Below are 20,443 nucleotides of genomic sequence, written 5' to 3'. Positions count from 1 at the left end.
CCAGAGACTAGAAAAGGCTGCCGGGGAAAAAATAATGCCCGAGCTAAGACGTGACAGATGAAAAGGGCTTAGCCAGAGGAGGCAGAAAGGAGTTCTAGACAAAGGGAACAGCATGTGCAAAGGGGTGGGATGGCACACAGGCATTCCAGGACCTGTAGGCAGGATGGGCAGACGTGCAGACAAGAGGTTGGGAGACATACAGGGACAAGCCTGTGCCAGGCAGAAGAGGGCAAAGTGCACCCAGAGGACAACAGAGATGCAGTGGAGAGTTTCAGTGGGGTGGAGGTTTCACCTTCAGTATGAGAGGATACAGAGGTGTCTTCCTCTGGTTTTTTATTTCCCTGCTGCCACCACACCACATATGTATGCATTCAAGATTCGGCTACCCCCATCACCCACCACCATGGCCAAAAAAGGCATCGCTGTTAGAGGTGTGACAGGCTATAATGCTGCTTTACAAGAGGGGCTGAAGACCATGCTCATCCACAAAGGCCTAAGATGTGGAATCTGCAAGCTGCCAAGGCCTTAGCTAAGCACTAAGCCCGTCTTTGTGTTCTTACGTCCAACTGTCTCAGCCTACATATGTCAGGAGGGTGGAGGTCCTTGGTGCCGAACACCAAATCAACCTAATTAAGGTTGATGACAACAAGAAAGTAGGTGAATAGGCAGGCTTCTGGAAAACGCTGGAAGGTGGCTGGTCACGGTTGCATGGTAGTTAAGGATGACAACAAAGAATCTCAGGCCAATGATGTCATCAAAGAGAACTTCAAATGCAAGAAATAAACAAATAAAAAATTGGCTTTCGGGGCGCTTGGGTGGCTCAGTCGGTTGAGCTTCCGACTTCAGCTCAGGTCACGATCTCGCGGTCCGTGAGTTCGAGCCCCGCATCAGGCTCTGGGCTGATGGTTCAGATCCTGGAGCCTGCTTCTGATTCTGTGTCTCCCTCTCTCTCTGCCCCTCCCCAGTTCATGCTCTGTCTCTCTCTGTCCCAAAAATAAATAAACGTTTAAAAAAAAAAATTGGCTTTCAACAAAAAGAAAAGGCCCTGCAGGCAGTTGTAGACAGTCAGCTAATGGATGAGGAAGCACCACAGCCACTGCCAGAGGCCCCCCTGGCCTGGGACAAAAGGGGAGGGACAGAGGCGAGGCGCCAGACAAAGGTGAAAGAGTGATGGGGGCAAGACAGGGGTTGTGACGGGTGTCCCCAGGGCTGAGCAGGAGAGGTAGACATTCCCATGGGTGGAGATACGGGCCTGGGAGGTACAGGGAGTCGAGGAGGAATCCACAAAACTGTTGGACATACAGGTGGAGCTCAGGAGGAAGTCCCTGGGGGAGAAGAGATCTGAGCTAAGGGTAAAAGAAATGATGACAGAGGCATGATGGCATTAGTGTTGACAGAGCAATTACTGCATACCGTGTCAGGTAAGGGCTTTACAAAGACTGTCGTGGTCTTACAGAGGAAGAAACCAAGGCACAGAGAGGTCAAGCGATTTGCCCAGGTCACACAGTGACCCAGTGGTGGACCCAGAATGTTACGGACCGAACTGTGGGCCCCAGTGTGACTGCATCTGGAGACAGGGCCTTGAGGGAGGTAATTAAGGTTAAATAATGTCTTAAGAGTGGGGCTCTAACCTGGTAAGATTGGTTTCTTTACAGAAAGAGGAAGGGGTGCCAGATAGCTCACTCTCTTTCTACATGCGCACAGAGGAAAAGTCGCATGAGGACACAGTGAGGAGGTAGCCATCTACCAGGAAGAGGGGTCTCACCAGAAACTAACACTGACGGCTCCTTGACCTTAGACTTCCAGCCTCCAGAACTGTGAGAAAATAAACTTTTGTTGTTTCAGTCCCCCAGTCTGTGCTATTCTGTCATGCATGGCAGCCAGGCTAATACACACGATTTGAACTCAGGCATGGCACAGTGCCTCAGAGGTGGCAGGTGACGGCCTGGTGGGGGGGGGGGGGGAGGGAGGGGAGGTGGAAAGTGATGGTCAGAGAGGGGTGGGGTAAAAGTGAGATTTCTTAGAAGGGAGGGATCAGAAGAGATTAGTGAGTGGAGGTAAAGGACCAGTGCAGATGGTCAGGGCTGGGAAGGGAGGGGAGAAATCCATCCTAGAAGGGGCAGGTTTCCACACAAGCAAGAAGAAAAATGCTGACAGGGAGTGATGATGCAGGTGAGCGAGGGGAGGGAGGCTCACCTGAAGATGCGGTAGGGGGTGGTGAGGTCGAAGCTGCGCCGGTCTGCTTCCTTCACGTTGCCTACGCTCATGTCAATAAAGGTGATGCCAATGCCCAGGTGGTACTCCTGGCAGGTAGGTGGGAAGGGGTGAGGGCAAGGCCTGGGGGGCGGGGCTCGAAGGCCCAGGGAGGGACAGAGAGGAAGGGGAGGTAGAACCCTAGGGACTAGAAAAGTACCTTGGAAGGAGATAAAGGAGGGTACAGGAATCTGGAAATGGGTCAATGGACCCAGGCTCAGGGGTCATGTAGCAGTAGGGAAGGAGAGCAGGAGGCAGGGTGGTGATGGGAAGGTAATGCTCAGGAACCAGGCAGGGGATAGTGTCAGGACTGGGAGCAGAAAGCGTGGCCGGCACAGGGCTGAGCTCAGTCAGGGGAAGGAAGAAAGGGAAAGGACAGGCTGAGGGACCAGGGTAGGCATAGGGCAGACTGAAGGATGCGGTGGGCAGGGGGCAGGCTGAGGGACCAGGGTGGGCAGAGGGCAGGCTGAGGGACCAGGGTGGGCAGGGGGCATGGGACAGGCTGAGGGACCAGGGAGGGCAGGGGGCAGGCTGAGGGACTGGGGGGGGGGGCGGTGCAGGGGGCAGGGGGCAGGCTGAGGGACCAGGGTGGGCAGGGGGCAGGGGGCAGGCTGAGGAACCAGGGTGGGCAGGGGGCAGGTGGAGGGACCAGGATGGGCAGGGGGCAGGCTGAGGGACCAGGGTGGGCAGGGGGCATGGGACAGGCTGAGGGACCAGGGAGGGCAGGGGGCAGGCTGAGGGACTGGGGGGGGGGGGGTGCAGGGTGCAGGGGGCAGGCTGAGGGACCAGGGTGGGCAGGGGGCAGGTGGAGGGACCAGGATGGGCAGGGGGCAGGGGCAAGGCTGAGGGACTGGGGTGGGCAGGGGGTAGGCTGAGGGGCCAGGGGGGGCAGGGGGCAGGCTGAGGGACCAGGGTGGGCAGGGGGCATGGAGCAGGCTGAGGACCGGGGGGGGGGGGGCCGGGGGGCAGGGGGCAGGCTGAGGGGCCACGGTGGGTGCTGGGCAGGCTGAGGGACCAGGGTGGGCAGGGGGCAGGTGGAGGGACCAGGATGGGCAGGGGGCAGGGGCAAGGCTGAGGGACTGGGGTGGGCAGGGGATAGGCTGAGGGGCCAGGGGGGGCAGGGGGCAGGCTGAGGGACCAGGGTGGGCAGGGGGCATGGAGCAGGCTGAGGACCGGGGGGGGGGGGGGGCCCGGGGGGCAGGGGGCAGGCTGAGGGGCCACGGTGGGTGCTGGGCAGGCTGAGGGACCAAGTAGGCAGGGAGCAGGGGAGGGGTGTAGCAATCTGGCTGACTCCTTCGCACCTCCAGATTCTTGTACAGCTGCACTTTGTCCCCAACCACGGCCACATACAGTTTATTCTTGAAACCACGTAGTTCCAGGCTGCCAGCACGGTCAGGTGGCTCTGAGCCTCGAATACCCAACGGATAAGCGCTAGACAGCTGGGCCCGGGCATACTGAGCAGCCACCGCCTGCTGAAGGGCCTGCATCCACTCCTTCCGCTCCACTGCAGGCCAAGGGGAAAGAGTAGGCCTGAGCTCAGCCTGGCAGGGAGTCCCCTAAGGTTCTCTATTCCAGGCTCCTCAGGCAGCACCTCCGCCAGCAAGCCCACCCAGACCACCCCACCCATTTCTGACTATCTGTGAGTTCTTGGACTTGGACAAGCTCAGGCTCCAATCCCAGCTGTGCCACCTACGCTGGACAAGCCACTTCGCCTATCTGAGCCTATTTCCCCTGCAAATGGAAATAAATGGTTCTCAGTGGGTGTCTCAAACACAGAGCCAGAGAGTGTCCCCTTCTCTCTCCCACCTCATAGAAGATGGACTCTTCTCTGGGTTTGATGCAGGGGAGCAGATGTGCCCTGGTTCTCCTCCCCCCACTTACCAGGCCAGGCTGCCAATCTTCTCCCAGCCCTACCCCTCACCATCACTCTCTGCCCGGAAGGCAAAGGTCCGGTTGTTCGTGATCACTTCAAACTTCTGGTCCCCAATGGCAGCCACGCGGGAGATGCAGGCCACAGAGATAAAGCGCTTAGAGTAGGCGTCCTGGGGAAGAGAGGGAAGCTGTACTGTGGTTCAGAGCTCCTTGGTTCCCTTGACTTTAGATGACACAAAAGTTAGCTACAGCCCCGTGCCCCACAGGTGATGAGGGATAGCCCTGACACTGACCCTGACCACGGCCCACAGCAGGCCAATGGGCGAGGAAGACACGGTTCAAGGAGTCAGACCGGAGCTCTAGTGAGGTCTGGTCTGGGGAAGGACTCCACCCAAGCCTAGTGTCAAGGGTCAGCCTAGGGCCAGGCTGGAGCAGGGGTCCTGTCAGGGACCAACATGGGCCTCACCTTGTTACTGTCAAAGTATCTCAGATGATCGGCATCCAGTCTCACCCATCGCTTCTGATAGATATAAGATCTGGAGAAGCAGAGGCAGAGGGAAAACAAAGCAAAGGACTGGGGATTAGAGGAGAGGCTCCAAGATTACCCCCGCCCCCTCTCGCAGCCACATACAAAATTAGAAATAGCCAGGTTCAAGGGAGGAAGGAACCCAAATGGCCACTGAGAAAAGGGACTTTACCTATAGCAAGAATGATAGAAGTCAGACTCAAAGTAAGACTTCCCAACTTAAAAACAATTTTTTTTAATGTTTATTTATTCTTGAGAGAGAGAGACAGAGCACAAGCAGGAGAGGGGCAGAGAGACACAGAGACACAGAATCCGAAGCAGGCTCCAGGCTGTGAGCTGTCAGCACAGAGTCCAACGTGGAGCTCAAACTCATGAACTGTGAGATCATGACCTGAGCCAAAGTCGGATGCTTAACCGACTGAGCCACCCAGGCGCCCCAGGACTTCCCGATTTTAACGGTAATAAAACACAGGTCTGGTGGGCATGACTGACTGTTACATTCAGCTTGGAGAGAGCTGCTCAAATAACCTTGGCCTGTTTTTTGGATCCAGTATAGAATACTCCCCATCCTCATGCAGAGAACCAGCAAGACCTAACAGGCATCACTCACCCCTGCGGTGGGTTCTTGTCCAGCCAGCCAGCCTTGATGACTTGTGTGATGGGGGTGGAGCCCCCGGGGAGCCCGTCCATGGGGTGTGGTGGGAGCTCGGGGATCAGGAGGCTGCTGGGCAGGGATGAGTTCAGGCTGCTCTTGTGCCATCCACCACTTGGGAAAGAAGAAAAGGAATGAAGGAGCCCAGGATGGGGGCTTCTATGGGGCAGGGGCTGAGGAGATGGAGTGGCTGGTAACACTTGGGAAAGGAGGGTGGCCAGGTGGGACAGCCACCGGAGAAGAGTGGACACTCACTTGGGGACGCCCTCATAGGCGTGGTCATCCTCATCTTCATCTGCTTGGTCGTCGTCCCCAGACAGTTCTTCCCCCTCGCTCAGCAGACTGGCCACACGCACAGCACGTGGGACTTGGCTCACTGGGAGCTCCTCCTGGCCGCCCCGCCACAAACCCACTCAGCATCAGGCTTCCCTTCAAGCCCCAGATCACACCCCCCCGGGGGCTGCCGCGCTCCCTCAGTCCAGTCCACCTAACCCACACGACTCAGCACTTACATTGCTGTTTCCACATACTCCCTCCCCTGCCAGCAGGCAGCACAGGGACCCAGAGGGACAGCATCACTCAGAGACAAAGACAGAAAGATGAAGGGATAGTGAGTAACACTCAGAGATGGAGAGTTAAGACACCAGGGGGACACAGGAAAAGAGAAAGTGAAAGAGACGGAGGAAGATGCTCTCAGGGAGATGTGCTCAAACACTGAGGGAGAGAAGAGGCCACACATAGCCATCCAGATGTAGCTGAAGACTGGAGCTGGGGCTCAAACAAGAGCCCCCAGATCCCTGGCAGGGAGCTCAGGTGCTATGCTCTACCCTCAAGCCCTGCGTGGCAAGACAATGAAGGGGGAAGGAAACATCCTGGGAACTGGCTCCCCTTTCTCTATCAGGTGGTCCCCAGGGTCCGAGAGGCAGCTGGGCAGCCCACCCTCCACTCTGACAGGCAGCCCAAACCCTAACCACCACCTGCCCCACCTTCTTGGTCATCACGCCAGCTGGGGCCGCTGGCCCCTCCTCTGGAGGCTCATCATAGTCAGAGTCATCTAAAGAGAGAGAGGGGTGGGGGTGGGAAGAGACTCAGACTAGCCTCCCCTCCTGGGTACCCCGGCCTGGCTTCACAAAGGCCACCCTTAGCCTAAAAAGACCCCTACCCCTCACCCCAGCCCAGCTTTCAAAAATAGGCACAGGGGACAGGAAATGCTATTTATACACTCACGGCATCATAGGACAGCCTCAAAGGAGAGGCCAGGCCACCACAAGGAGGTCTGAATAGGGGTAAGTTTAGGGGTCAGAGGCAAGGACTGTTTAAAAAGGCTAAGAAAATAACAAGAATCAAGAATTGAGAAAAATGGACACTCCAAGTTGAAAAGCAAACCATCAACAACCATGGAAAATAGCCCTAGACTTTAAACCAAGGGCAATTCAAAAAGTTTGCCACGTGCACTTAACAGTCAGTAGGTCAGATAGGTGGGTGCCGTCTCCATTTTGAGGGTGAAGAGAATGGTGCTCACCTGTCCAGGGCCACACTGTGTTGGTGGCAGAGCCCAGCAGAAAGTTTGATCCTTGCATCCTTGCAGACTCCCAAGGGGCCCTGATCCCAGGCTACCCACCAGGAACCTCATGCCTGGCTATTGCACTCACCGAACTCTGGGGGCAGGCGAAGAGGCTTCGGGGGGATCTCCGGGGGGCTGGGAGGTGGAGACGGGGGCTGTGGAGGCACTCGGGGGAAGGTGGCCGGGGGCTCCTCAGGCGCTGGCTGGGGAGGGGATGATGGTGGTGATGACAGTAACTCCTCCTCCCTGGAGGGAAGGCTGGGAACAGACCAAAAGTTGGGCACCCAGGGTTAGCTCCAGGTAGGGGAGTCACTGGGCTGGCATCACTATGTGACAGAGCCAGGCCTCAAACCCACAGAACTCCCAGCTCACCTGGGCTGTAGCAAAGCTCATTCATTCCACAGACTCAGACGGGAGCCCTCCTCACCTCACTCCCCTGCCCCCCAAACCTCCAAGCTCCCCAAGCCTAAAGGAGGCAGGCACCTTCTTTGGCATGTATAAGTTGCCCCTGCATTGCTGTGATCGGGTCACCTATCCCCAAAGCTCTAGCTTTTAGCCACATGTACCCACAGCGTCTCCAATCTAGCAGTCCAGAGTGGGCTGCATCCTAGCCTGTGGAGTCAGGGAAGACTGGAGGCAGTGATGCTTGACTTGAGCTTTTTTTATTTTATTTTATATTTTTATTAATTTTTTTTAATGTTTATTTATTTTTGAGACAGAGAGAGACAGAGCATGAACGGGGGAGGGTCACAGAGAGAGGGAGACACAGAATCCGAAACAGGCTCCAGGCTCCGAGCTGTCAGCACAAAGCCCGGCGCGGGGCTCGAACCCACGGACTGTGAGATCATGACTTGAGCCGAAGTCGGACGCTTAACCGACCAAGCCACCCAGGCGCCCCATTGACTTGAGCTTTTAAGGATAAGAAGGCATGTGTTGGTGAGTGGATGGGTTCAGGATCAAAATGGACATCTAAGCCAAGGGCAGAGACCAGAGCCTCAGAAACCAAGTCGTAAGGCCCTGAGTCTTAGGGGTCTCTGGCTCAAGACTACCTTCTCCCTTGCCCCAGACATGGATGCAAACGTGTCCACCTCCTGGGTGCCTCAGACCCCTCAAATTCACCTGATCCCACCAGACTTAATCCCAATATTGTTAACACAAAGCGTCATATTAGTTTCAGGTGTACGATACAGTGACTCAACAATCCTATACAGTACTCAGTGCTCATCACAGGCGTACTCCTGACCCCCTTCACCCATTTCACCCCCCACCCCCACCCACCTCCCCTCTGGTAACCATCAGTTTGTTCTCCGTATTTAAGCATCTGGTTTTTTGTCTCCTTTTTTTGTCATTTGTTTCTGAAATTCCGTATGAGTGAAATCATACGGTATTTGTCTTTCTCTGACTGACTTGTCTCACTTAGCAGTGTAGCCTCTAGGTCCATCCACGTTGTTGCACGTGGCGCACAATCTCATTCTCTTTATGGCAGAGTAATGTTCCATTGTATATATAGACCACCTCTTCTTTACCCATTCACCTATCAATGGACACTGAGGTTGCTTCTGTATCTTGGCTATTGTAAATAATGCTACAATAAACATCGGGCTGCATACACGTTTTGAATTAGTCTTTTCATTTCCTGTGGGTAAATACCCAATAGTGGAATCAATAGATTATATAGTTCTATTTTTCATTTTTTGAGGAACCTCTTTACTGTTTCCCACAGTGGCTCCACCAATTTGCCTTTCCACCAACAGTGCACGAGGGTTCCTTCTTCTACACATCCCTGCCATCTCTTGTTATGTCCTTACCGCACTCCTCTTGCACACCAGCTCCTCATCTCTGCTACCACTCCCCCAGAAACCCTTCCCCAACTCCAAGGCCGGGTCCAGGGCCCCCTGAGCTCCCACAGCCTCAGTGCTCTGTGTATCAGTCTCAGCACAGATCACACTGTTCCCTACAGGCTAAGTGTCTCCCGAGTGTCTCCTGGCTTTGGCATCAGAGGTGAGTTTGAACCTTGACTCAGTCTTAGTTCCCGTGTGTCCAAGAGCAAGCATCTAGCCCCTCTGAGACTCAGTTTCTTCTTCTGTAGAGGGGGGACTATATCACTGACCTGGCAGGGCGTTTGGAGAATTAACCAAGACAAGGCGTGTTTTGTGCCCCCACAGCTGGAACAAGGGACCTAGCCCTAGAGGCCTGGCCCCACCCACTCTCTCTGCCAGTGTCTGGCAGGGGCCAAGGAGGAACATCAGAGTGGGTGGGCAATTGTCTCACTGGTTATTTTCAGCCTGGTTATTGCCCCAACATTCCTGGCAGTGATTGGCAGTGTACGTTTATTGCAAAAGCAAGCAAGAGCTGGGGCATGACCATGATGCCAGGCCTTTGTTCCTGCTGTTGCCTCCTCCAGGAATCCCTTCCCCCTGGTCTCTGACCAGAGAACATCCATTCATCCTTTATCTCCAAACTCAAGTTCTGCTTCTCTGAATGCCTTTCCTGACCCCTCTTCCACACTCCCCCAGACCCTGCCCATCTCCCCCTCTGTGACAAGCTTCAGACAAATGATTCCAAATAACATTTTTTAAAGTATCTTCCTCCTCTGTGCCAGGCATTTATACTATGCCAGGACCCGAACCCTGACTCCGCAGTCTATGGGCCTCCTAAGATACATGGCTGTTTCCATATTACCCTGTAGTCTAATGGTCTCCTCCCCACGTGTAGGTCAAGAAGGAGTGAACTCCTTCCCTTTCTTTGAGAGAATCTGACCTTCGGCTCGCTTTCTCACACTGCTCCCCTAGAAACCTGCCGAAGGTGGTATGTCAGCCATGTTCCTTGGCAACGTTGCCTTGGACAAAAGTGGCCTGAGCGAGGCACTGCACCTAGACGGGGAGAAATTGTAAGTGGCTCTCAACCCGGTGGAGGAGCTGGAGCTTTGGGCTTCCCTGAACGTGGTGGCTTGTCACTGGCACAACCCATGTAGGAACCCGAAACCACACCTGTGGGGTCGTTAGATGGAATACTGGACTCTTGAATCAAGAGGTTTCTAAGCCAGGGTGGCTCTCACACCTACCTGTCATCTCAGTCCCCCACCTCTCCTGGGGGGCCACGGAGAATGGCTCCTGGACAGCTGTGTGAACTGACTGCCACAAGGACCCCACAGCAGAGGAAGGCCCACCACTACCCTGGTGGCCAGCTGTTTCGTCTTAAATGCTTCTCAGGGAATCTGATGCCAAGTGGTGCTCATGAGAGCCTGAATGTTTAGCTGGGCCGAAGAAGACCCCCTGGTGAACACTGCACTAGACTGTCTCCCCTACTTGACCCTGAGTGTCTTTAGGCCAGGGGCAGCATCAGACTTGATTTTTTATCTCCACAGCCCAGTGCAGGAACTGGCTGAGTCAACAACAAGAGCATGTTGGGTGGGTGGGTGGGTGAGTGGACACATGAGCAGGTGGATGGATGACAAGACAAGTAAATGGCTGAATGGACAGGTGGGTGGTGACAGATAGGTAAGTGGATAGGTTGCCATTACAGTTGAGAGAAAAGCAAATGAAAGGGTGAATGAAGACCTAGAGACTGAGTAAGTACCCACAGGTCCAAGGGCATGACCCCCAGCTGGTCAGGTGCAATGTCCTCGGAGGCTTCCTGACAGGCAAAGCAATCTATTGCACCCAGCCTGCCAGACTCCAGGAAGAAGGGGCCCTTGGGGGCCTGGCCTGTGATGAGCCAAGAGTAAAACTCCAAGCTGTCAGGTCAGTGCCAGTCAGGCTGGCCCCGGGGAAGTGGGGTCAGGCTCTGCCCCTCCAATGCCAAGAAGGGCTGAGTGGTTCCCTGGACTGACCCCCTCCCCAGGACTGAGAGCCAGCACTGAGGGGAAGGTGGCAACAGAGCATCCTCAGAGCTGAAGAAGCAATGGCCCGCCCATCCCTGGACCCCAGGTGCCCCCTATCACCGTCCTGATCTGATCATCTGCGAGGGACCCGCCCATCTGAAGCATGTGAGTTCCTTGAGGCAGGTGCCACACCTACCTTCTTCACTATGGCATGCCCAGCACTCAGCAGGGATTAATAAATAAATGAAGACCTGGGTTCATTAATTCTTATTAGTTTTCTGTGCGTGCATTATTCCCAGTTGTCTTCATTTACTCATCACAAGGTCTCTATAAAGTATGGCCTACTGTTATCCCAAATTTACAGATGAGGAAACAGGCACAGAGACACAACGTTAATTTGTCCCGGCTCCCACAGCTGGGATTTGCACCCAGGCAGTCTGGCACCACAGCCTGCAAACTCAACCACGGTGTCAAATGAGGCCATAGCCAGGATCTGAGAGCTTCTCTGAGGCTCGCCTCCTTACACTGGCCACCCCAACTCAGCATCTAGGCAGCTCTGGAGCTGCCATCCAAGAGGAAATGTGATCACAACTCTGACGGTCATTGTGACCACGGCAAGAAGGGAGAGGGGAACAGTGCAAAGGGCTCCTCTCCTAGCACAGTCTTTGTAGGAAAATGGCTATGTGCCAAGCAAGTGGGAGCAAGGGGAAACCCACCCCCCCTTCCATGGACCTCCAGGCCTTATTCTATCATCCTCTTCCAGGAACCTTCCTGGCTGACCTCTGCCTGCCTACCACAGGGGACAGGGCCATGCTGAGTCAGGGCCAGGCCAGGAAAGGAGAAGTGGTATCCGGAAGGCACAGCATGTGGGAAAACCCCAGAGGAAAGGATAGTGCCCACAAAGTGCCCCCACCCCAGTTGGAGTCCTGGACGTCAGTGCCTATAACCCTAAGAGTGGCCTCAGCTCCAATCTACAGCTGAGGTCCAGCTGGGATGTTTCCTATTGACCTCTGATCCAACAGATCAGAAGACTGGCCCCAACCCTGAGCCCCAAACATGAGCACATGCTCAGTGGCCCCTCCCTCCAAACCTTTGCTTACACTGCTTGCTTTCTCCACACTACCCTCTATCATCTCAGCCCATGGAAAGCCTGTGTGTACCTAAGAGTACAGCTCAATGGGCCTGTCCTCTAGGGGGCCTCCACCTGCCCCCCAGCCCTGGCTCCCCTGCTCCTTCAGTCCCTTTTTCCTCTATCCAAGTGACATATGGACACATCTGCTCTACTCACTATGCCCATAGCAAGACCAGGCGACTCCTGGACGGGGCAGAGGCTGATCCACCCCAGGATGGGATCACAGCCTGAGGTTTGTTTTATTGGATTGGGGCAAATACACACAGCTGACCTTAAACCTGGGGGTTAGGGGACATGTGAGGGTCCCATGTCAGAATGGGTAAGAGTAGGGTAACCACATAATTAATCATATAAACCAGAACACTTCTGACAGTTAAAAGAGGCACTGTTGGTAACTATGTCAGAACAACAGGTATAAACAGGGCCTGTCCCAGGCAAAATGAGATGTGTGGTCTGTCTAGCTAAGAGGCAGAGCTTTGGAGGGTGCCTGGGTGGCTCAGTTGGTTGAGTATCTGACTTCAGCTCGGGTCATGATCTCATGGTCCGTGAGTTCGAGCCCCATGTCGGGCTCTGTGCTGTCGGTTCAGAGCCTAGAGCCTCCTTCAGATTCTGTCTCCCTCTCTCTCTGCCCCTCCCCCTCTCAAAAACGAAAACATTAAAAAAAAAAAAAAAAAAAGGAGGCAGAGCTTTGGAGCCAGGCTGAACACACTCAAATCCCAGCTTAACGACACATCAGTTTCTGACTTCACAAAGCAGCTAACTATAGCTTTGATCCTCAGTTTCCTCTCTGATCTGCTTCCAGGCTTACTGACAATTCAGTAAGAAGAGTCATGACCACGGGTCATCAGCACAACTCTTTCACCCTGGCTGTGATGAAAGAGGCTCAGACAGCACAGGCTGGGCCAGGAACCTGCTTCATGGCCTCCTCCCCTAGGGTGGCCCCTGGCTCTCCCTTCATATCTTTCTGTCTACATCAATCTCTGGCCAAAGGAACCAGGCTTCACCATAAGGGCAGATGGACCAACAGAGTGAGGCACCCTACATATCTCAGGCTGGCCTTGAACTCATCCCCTGCTCACATTTCAGCCATGCTTACCTGAGCTGCATTCCATAAATGCATACTTCCAGGCTTTGGCATATGTTGTTCCTTCCACCTGGAACACCCTTCCCTGTCCAAATTGTACATCCTCCCCCTCCACTTTGTGCCTCCTCTCATGCTCCAGGCTGGGCTGGGGCCTCTTTGGGGCTCCTCCACCCTCCATACTTCCACTCAGTATAGCTGTGTCTATCAATATTCATTTCACTGAACTGACCTCCGAGGACCAAGGACCCAGGCCTACACCCTGTCTTGGATTCAAGACCTTCCCCCTAAAGTGTCGCACAGGCCTTGGAGGGACCTAGCCCAATCTCAATCCCTGGACTCTCGCCAGCAGGACTGAGACGTGGGATGAGGCCCAATTACCTGAACACATCCATGTCTTACCCTGACTCCCCTCCCCATGGGGGCAAAACTTCCCAGCTGCCCACTTCCTCATTTGTGCCCTGGCTATGAGGGCTCAGGCCTTAGTCCTGTGCTTCTTGCTTCCTCGGTGGCTGCCCCTGTCCTTCCTTCTCCATTATGAGACCCAAAGGTCAACCCCTCCAGCATTCCCCTGCTTCTGTTCTCTTACTTCTGCCCAGATCACAGCATGGAGAGCCCTTGCTGGGCTTTCACTTGGTTAGTGTCTGCACAATGGCTCTCAGCCTCTGCACATGCTGTGAGCCCTCTCAGGCAGGCCAATCTCCCTCCACATCATGACACCACTCAACACAGGGGGTTTTCAGAGGGTATGTATTGATGACTGAATGACCACCACCCCACTCACTTCCTGATCACTAGAGAAGGTCAGAAGCTCCCCTACCCCTCCATAGAGCAGCACCCAATTAACCTGGCATTCACCCTCGCAACCAAGGCTTCATTCAGCTCTTAGCACTTTTTCCTGGAACAACAGCTACCACTTACTAAGTACCCAGTATGTACTAAGCACTCTTCTGGGAGGCTTTTTCATTTAATCCCCACAATGATCCAGATCATCAGCTCCACTGTACCCAGGACATGCCTCCAGGAGGTCTACTCAACTGCTCCCTCCTCTAAGCTCACACAGCCTGTTGGGTCCTTCATGGAATGCCTACCACCAGGCCTACACTGAGCTTTCCCACAGGCAAGCCGTGCTGTAGTGGGCAGGAGGAGACAGAGGCCCAGCCCTCCTGTGGCAGCTAATCATGTTTCCCAGGTCTGGCCCTGTGCTGTTTACTAAGGGCAGCAGGGTGAGGAGGTTTATCCCTGAGGGAGCTCATGACTGTGTTGAGCTCATCCCCCCATCCTGAGTGTCCCGCCCAGGGCTGTCTTAGCAGGAGGAGAAGGTGTAGGTAGGGGTCTGCTGAACACTGTGGAAAGATGAGCCAAGGGCATAGGGTAGGCTGGGTGCACAGAAGGACCTGGTTAGAGGCATCTCTATGTCCCCACTGATCTAAGCACAGGGTTGTTGAGTTCATTAGGGGTCCACAGCAACTGGGGGGAGAGGTCAGCCCAGCCCCCAACAACATAGGCACCCACCACACTGCTTGCCCTGGGGAAGAGGGGTAGAAACCACACCAACTAAGTGCTAGCCTTCAGTTGGTCTCCCTATTATCCTGAACTCAGTGGGAGGGCAAAGGGGTTCAGGCAGGAGCTTCCCAGAGCCACAATACCCTTGAACTTGACACTGAAAGAAGCCAGAACTGAGGAGACCAGCACCAGGTCCCTGAAGGGTAGACACCCACAGACAGGCAGTCTCTCAGGTACCATGGGCTCCCAGTGGGCCCAGGAGACAGGCTTATGGGAAGACGAGAGGCCTGAAAAGCCCAGGGCAGAGAGAAGGAAAAGAGAAGGGGAAAAAGAGAGGGCAAGAGAAAAACAGAAGATGTGGAGAAAGTGAAAGAAGAGAGAAAATTCTGACAGCAAAAAAGGGAGGGGGGCAGGAGTACCACAGAAAACTCTGTCCAGAGGTGACAGACAGACAGATGGGGATTCCTGCCTTCCCAGACCCTCTGAAGGAGCCTCTCCCCACCACCCCCGCCAACAGCCCAGCCCAAAGCTTCCCCTTTCTCACCCTCAGATGTCCACTGGGTCCTGGGCCAGAGGACTCCCACAGCTCCGGCTCGAGAGAGTGCTGTGTGCCTGACCAGGCAGCTCGTCTGACCAGGGCTGGTCTAGCAGACAGCCAGGCCCCTGTTCCCTGGGTGTGTCTGAGGCCGTGTCTGGGTCCAGGTACGGCTCTGAGTGGCTGTGATCACTTATCTGAGAGTGTTTCTGAGTAAAACTGGATCTGTCTGGGAGTGAGTGTGTGTGTGTGTGTGTGTGTGTGTGTGTGTGTGTGTGTACATCTAGCTCTAGTCTCCCGTGGCTTCCTGCTCTCCTCCTCCCCCACCCCCTGCAGCCCTGGCCAATACACACTTCCTGAAAACACTGAAAAAGAGAAAAGTCACCCAGAATCCCCTGGGGCAGACACTTCCTCCCCGCCTCCAGCCTGCCCCCCCATCCCAAGTTGGAATGGGACAAACCACCCCGGTGCTGGCAAGCAGGGCCTTAACAGAGTAGACACTCAGGAAGCTCTGGACTTGGCTGCTCTTTCCCCACCCCCACAAGGAGGCCCAGAGAGGCTGGGAAAGAGGCTCTTTGAAGGGAGCAAGTTCTGCCCCAGCAACAAGTGATCAGCCTTCAGGAAGACAAGGGATTGGCTGGGCTGCAGGGCAGTTAAGGGTACAGGTGGGAGGCCTTGCAGTGTGATTCCAGCTGGCAGCTGCCCCCTCTGGGCAAATACTTCCTCTTTGAAGGTATCTCCAGACATCTAGGTATTAGAGGAGGAAACTGAGGCCCAGAGCAATCTGAGAGGGGCTCTGTGGAGTGACCCTGGAACACCTGGCCCAGAAATGACCCCTCTGCCACTCGGAAGCAGGCTCAGAGGGTCCACATCTATGATACTTGAAGCTGAGTAGACTGGGCCCCGGCCCAGGAGGCAGGGTCTGACCATTGGCTTCCACTCTGCTGGGCCATGTGACTCTGGGCGTTTCTCATCATCTCCGGACTCATCGGCAAGTTCCCTATTACAAGCTTAAACAATGGTGGGGGTGCGGACCCTGTGAGGGGTGAAGTGGGGTCCTCCCAGGCCAGGCAGAATGGTGAGCCTGGTTCTGAGAATCCTGACCCAGTTGGGTCGGCTCATTTTCTGCCTGCCTCCTCGAAGGCCTCTGCCTTTCTAAGATGTCCGGGCGTGACACAGGTTGCATAGTAGGAAGGGATTTGGGGTGTGAGCGCGGGGCCCTTTAACCCTATGGTCTACTGTCCGGTGTGTGCTGAGGGCACTCTTTGGGTGCTGGGTCAGCATGGGTAGCACACGTGCTCAGCACTGGGCAGTGCAGAAACTCATACAGTCGTCATCGATTCACACACACAACAAGGCACCTGGCACTGTCCCAGGTGTTAGGGATTCAGCACTAAACAAAATCAACAAGAATCTTGGCCCTAACAGAGCTGACCCTAGTGGGCTTTGCAGCATGTGTACACACATTGGCTCTCACCCCTGGGGCTATGCAAAGAACACACAGCACGTGCACTCACAAATGGACTCATGCTGTTGGCGTCCCCACTGTGCCAGCACACACGGGCACAGGTACATGTGCACACGGGCCCGGATGAACTCATACACACACCACCGCAAGTAACCACGGAAATCATATAAATGCCCACTCGCATGTACATCTTAGGATCACAAATGGCTTCCCTTAAAACGTGTGCAGACACATAAATACACAGATACGTGACTACCTTGACAGCTTGCACAAACATGCACACCTATCGGTGCACGCATACCAACCAGCTAGGCATGCCCTCACGTGGAGTCACTATCTCAAGAGGACACACATGCACACACAGCAGATAGTTCCCAAATTCCACCGGGGAGGCCGGTGATGGCCTGGAGCCAGGCAGAAATGCTCGCTCAGTCACCACGTGAATCGGTGTAAAAGGTCTTAAGATTCAGAGAGTGAGAACCCCGTTACTAAAGGGTGTAAGCAAGGACCCAAAGGCCATATCAGGAAGAAGGGACAGGAGCAGGCCAGGTTGAGGAGACTTCCAATGTGCACCGTGGAGCCCAGGGTCCATAGGGAGGGGCTGTGAGGGATAGCCAATCAGGCTGCATCCTGGTCTCCTCCCTGCCCAGCCTTCACCTGTTACACATACATGAAGTTCCATCTGCAGTGAGTTTTTCTACCACTTGGCTTTAAAGATTTTGTACACCCTGGAAGTCAGAGTGCTAGGACCTGCAGATGTTGACTGACTGTTCCAAATGTCAAAGACCCCAGGACGGGGCGCCTGGGTGGCGCAGTCAGTTAAGCGTCCGACTTCAGCCAGGTCACGATCTCGCGGTCTGTGAGTTTGAGCCCCGCGTCGGGCTCTGGGCTGATGGCTCGGAGCCTGGAGCCTGTTTCCGATTCTGTGTCTCCCTCTCTCTCTGCCCCTCCCCCGTTCATGCTCTGTCTCTCTCTGTCCCAAAAATAAAATTAAAAAAAAAAAAAAAAGTTAAAAAAAAAAAAAAAAAAAAAAAAAAAGACCCCAGGACAAGGAAGCCAGGCTTGGCAGCTCACCTCCCATCACACTCTACTTTAAGAAAGAGCCCCCTGTACTGATGGCTCAGAGCCTGGAGCCTGCTTCAGATTCTGTGTCTCCCTCTCTCTCTGCCCCTCCCCTGCTCACACTCTGTCTCTCTCTAAAAAAAAAAACAAATAAACATTAAAAGAAAAAAACAAAACAAAAACAAGGGGCCAGATTACTGAGCATGGCAGCCTGGCCTCCCCCGTAGGTTGGCTAAGTGACTAAGTTCAGACTAAGGCTCTGAGGGTGGAGGCTGGTACCCTGGAGCATAGACAGGACGCTTGCTCTATCCTGCCAAGTCTCCTGAATGCAGTTGTTAGTACCAGGAGGGCTATGGAGGCCAAGGAGAGCACCTGATGGAGAAACAGGCCCAGAGGGGCAGCTGCTAATCAGTCACACAGCTAGCTAGGTCTGCCCCTAGGTATTCTGACTCCGAAACAGGAATCCAGGCCTCCACTCCCTCAGTGAGGGGTTTGCCTCCTCAGACCTTGAGAATTCCCAATGGACAGGGCTCTGCCTTCTGTCCTTGTTCACCTTCTCCCACCCCCAGAGACAGATGGACAAATAGAAATAGACACACACACATATTCTCTCTCCCCCCTACCACTACCCATCCTGTTGATGGAATTAAAAGAAATAGAAACGGCTCATGCATGCATCAGAATGGCCACCAGAGGGCACAATAGTGCCAGGAAACCCCAATCTAAACAGTGAGCCAGGCTCCTAGGGGACCCGAGTATGGTCCCCAGTTGTGTGAATTCAGGAAAGGCACAAACCCTTTTTGTGCTTCCACCAATCAAACCTCAAAACACGACGGCCATGGCTGGGCCTTCAAGGCCCCCTTACTTAATTCTCCTCTCTGTGTGGTGAAAAATTTCCAGACTCTCCCCACAGGGGCTCCCTGAGCATGCACTTGGCATGGATCCAGCTAGTGCTCCTCTCCCTTCTCTGAGCCTCAGTTTCTTTGCTTGAAAACAAGACAAAAATCCCCCAGAAGGTTTGAGCAACAAGCTCATGGAAATGAGGCAGCTAGCACAGTGCCCAACATAGGGACCAAGAGACCTCTCTCTGCACATCCCTTTCTCCTCCAAGAAGTGTTCCCAGGTTAGGCTGACTTGGTCCAAGTACTGCAGTAATCTCCATTACACCCGCCAAAGATATATCCAGCACTAGCTGGGGATGCTCCCTCCCAGCTGGGCACCCCAGCAAATGGCAGAGAGGGCATCTGTGAAGGAGGTTAAAATGGAACATCCATAGAAGTGGGAGGAAACTCAAGGAAACGAGAAGTACCAGGAGCCAGGAGACGGGGAAAAATTCTGAGGAGGGAGGGCCAATAGGTTGTGGCCTGAGAAGTATCCCCAGGATGTGGGGGCATGTGGCAGGAGCAGTGTGGACCGGGAGACAGGAGCACAGCACCAGGCCCTGGCCAGTTCTGCTCCCCCAACAGCAGCTCATCATCCTAGACTGTGTCCTCCACATGCTACCTCCTGACTCGGAAGGTACTCCCACCTCCCAGGGCCTCATACTCCCCAAGCCCCAAACTGAACCCAAGACTTCTTCCCTGGGTACACTTCTGTCCCTGGATCCCCAGATCAGGGATGGCACCACTATCCACCCAAGATGGAAACCTGGATGCCATGTGGCTCCCCACGCCCTCTCTGCTACTGTCTAGGCCGTTCCCAAGCCCCGTCCATTCCAGGGTCAATTTCTCATTCCATCTGCCTACTTCTCTCTCCACCCTGTTAGCACAGCCCAAGTGGGGGCCTCTCCTGGGGGCCTGAGCCCTCTCAATGGTCACCCAGCCTCCTCCTCCACCAGTCATCCATCCGATCCAGCTTTCATCCGATCATTCCGCTTGAAACCTTTCTGGCTTCCCACCGGCCTTCACAGAATCTCCCACCAATGCTATCCACAGCCTCACCCACACTCACCCAACAGTTTAGTCCCAGTCTGCTCAGAGTGCCCCAGGATAGTGCTTCCCCGCTCTGAGCTTTATACATGCTGTTCCCTCCACCGAGGTGCCTTTCTTACCCTACTGCCAAAGGCCACAAACTCCCTCTCCACTTTCCGGGATCCTCCACCCATGTTCCTCCCACCAGGGATGGCATCTACTCACCTCACCAGCTGGCGGGGAGTCCCAGTGCGGGGGGGCACAGGCGGAACGTTGAACTCTGCCAGATGCCGCTTGGCAGGCAGCGGGGGCAGCACAGGGTCTGGGGCTGCTGCGGATGGGGCAGAGAAGCAGGCAGGCGGAAGGCAACTCCTCCGGGGTGGGATGGGTGGGGCAGTGGGTAGCCCCTCGTCCTCTCCAGCCGTGGGCAGTGGCTCCGGTGGAGCGGCAGGCACAGGCGGTGAGCGGAAGACATGACGCTTCATGGGCACGGGCCGGGGGGTAGGGCGGGGTGCAGGGCTTGGGGGCGTGTGGGCACGGAGCAGGCCAGCCAGGATGCGGCGGCGGTGACCAGGGAGTAGCATGCCCATGTCCACCAAGCGGGCATCACTGAGGCCTTGGCACTCGGTGGCCCACACCAGTCCATGCTGCTCAAAGAGCCCAGTGTACTGCTCCAGGTGGAGTGCCCGCAACCACTCAGCCACGGACAGTGCTGCATCCCCGGCCTCTGCCATGATTCCTGCCAGCAGAGGCCAGCCAGCAGGGCCCTGTCCAGACCTGGAAGAGACAGATGGGCACAAGTAAGAGGTAAGGCTGCCCAGCCACAGCTCCCCGATTAGCAACCCTCTGTGGCTCTCCCATGCCATGGGGTCGAGCACTGTCCTTGAGCTGTCTCCCTTGTGCCCCATGTGCCAGGCAAGGCCAGATACTGCCTGGTCCCTGAACACATAGGCTTTTCTCTCTGTCTGAAACCTGCCACCCGTACCCCCGTGGCCTCCTAGCGGCCAGCTCACATCTCTTCCAGGAAGCCCTCCAGGAACCAGAGTTGGTAGCACCCCT

General features: G+C 55.0%; 1 protein-coding gene and 1 pseudogene across 8 annotated transcripts in view; one reads left to right on the top strand and one right to left on the bottom strand.

The window, feature by feature from the left end:
• Nucleotides 1-20,161, bottom strand: part of ARAP1 (ArfGAP with RhoGAP domain, ankyrin repeat and PH domain 1) — a 43,100-nt gene extending 22,939 nt beyond the window's left edge. For 6 of the 8 annotated variants that reach the window (XM_058687871.1, XM_058687873.1, XM_058687874.1 and 3 more), the window contains exons 1-9: nucleotides 19,610-20,161; nucleotides 6,956-7,125; nucleotides 6,290-6,357; nucleotides 5,559-5,692; nucleotides 5,262-5,417; nucleotides 4,592-4,661; nucleotides 4,175-4,295; nucleotides 3,555-3,757; nucleotides 2,197-2,303 (exon numbers count right to left, since the gene is read on the bottom strand). In XM_058687871.1, coding sequence (XP_058543854.1) covers nucleotides 2,197-2,303; nucleotides 3,555-3,757; nucleotides 4,175-4,295; nucleotides 4,592-4,661; nucleotides 5,262-5,417; nucleotides 5,559-5,692; nucleotides 6,290-6,357; nucleotides 6,956-7,125; nucleotides 19,610-20,118 — 1,538 coding nt within the window. In that variant the 5' untranslated portion in view covers nucleotides 20,119-20,161. Of the gene's footprint in view, nucleotides 1-2,196; nucleotides 2,304-3,554; nucleotides 3,758-4,174; nucleotides 4,296-4,591; nucleotides 4,662-5,261; nucleotides 5,418-5,558; nucleotides 5,693-6,289; nucleotides 6,358-6,955; nucleotides 7,126-9,931; nucleotides 10,125-14,953; nucleotides 15,300-19,609 lie in introns of those variants that run through there. The other 2 variants (XM_058687876.1, XM_058687877.1) reach the window with 2 other exon arrangements.
• LOC131487300 (small ribosomal subunit protein eS12-like) lies at nucleotides 346-804 on the top strand (annotated as a pseudogene).
• Nucleotides 20,162-20,443: the final 282 nt, after the last annotated feature.

Source organism: Neofelis nebulosa, chromosome 10 (genome assembly GCF_028018385.1).
Source record: "Neofelis nebulosa isolate mNeoNeb1 chromosome 10, mNeoNeb1.pri, whole genome shotgun sequence".
NCBI lineage: Eukaryota > Metazoa > Chordata > Mammalia > Carnivora > Felidae > Neofelis > Neofelis nebulosa.
Note: the sequence above shows the minus strand (reverse complement) of the source record. Positions and strands in the feature narration are given on the sequence as shown.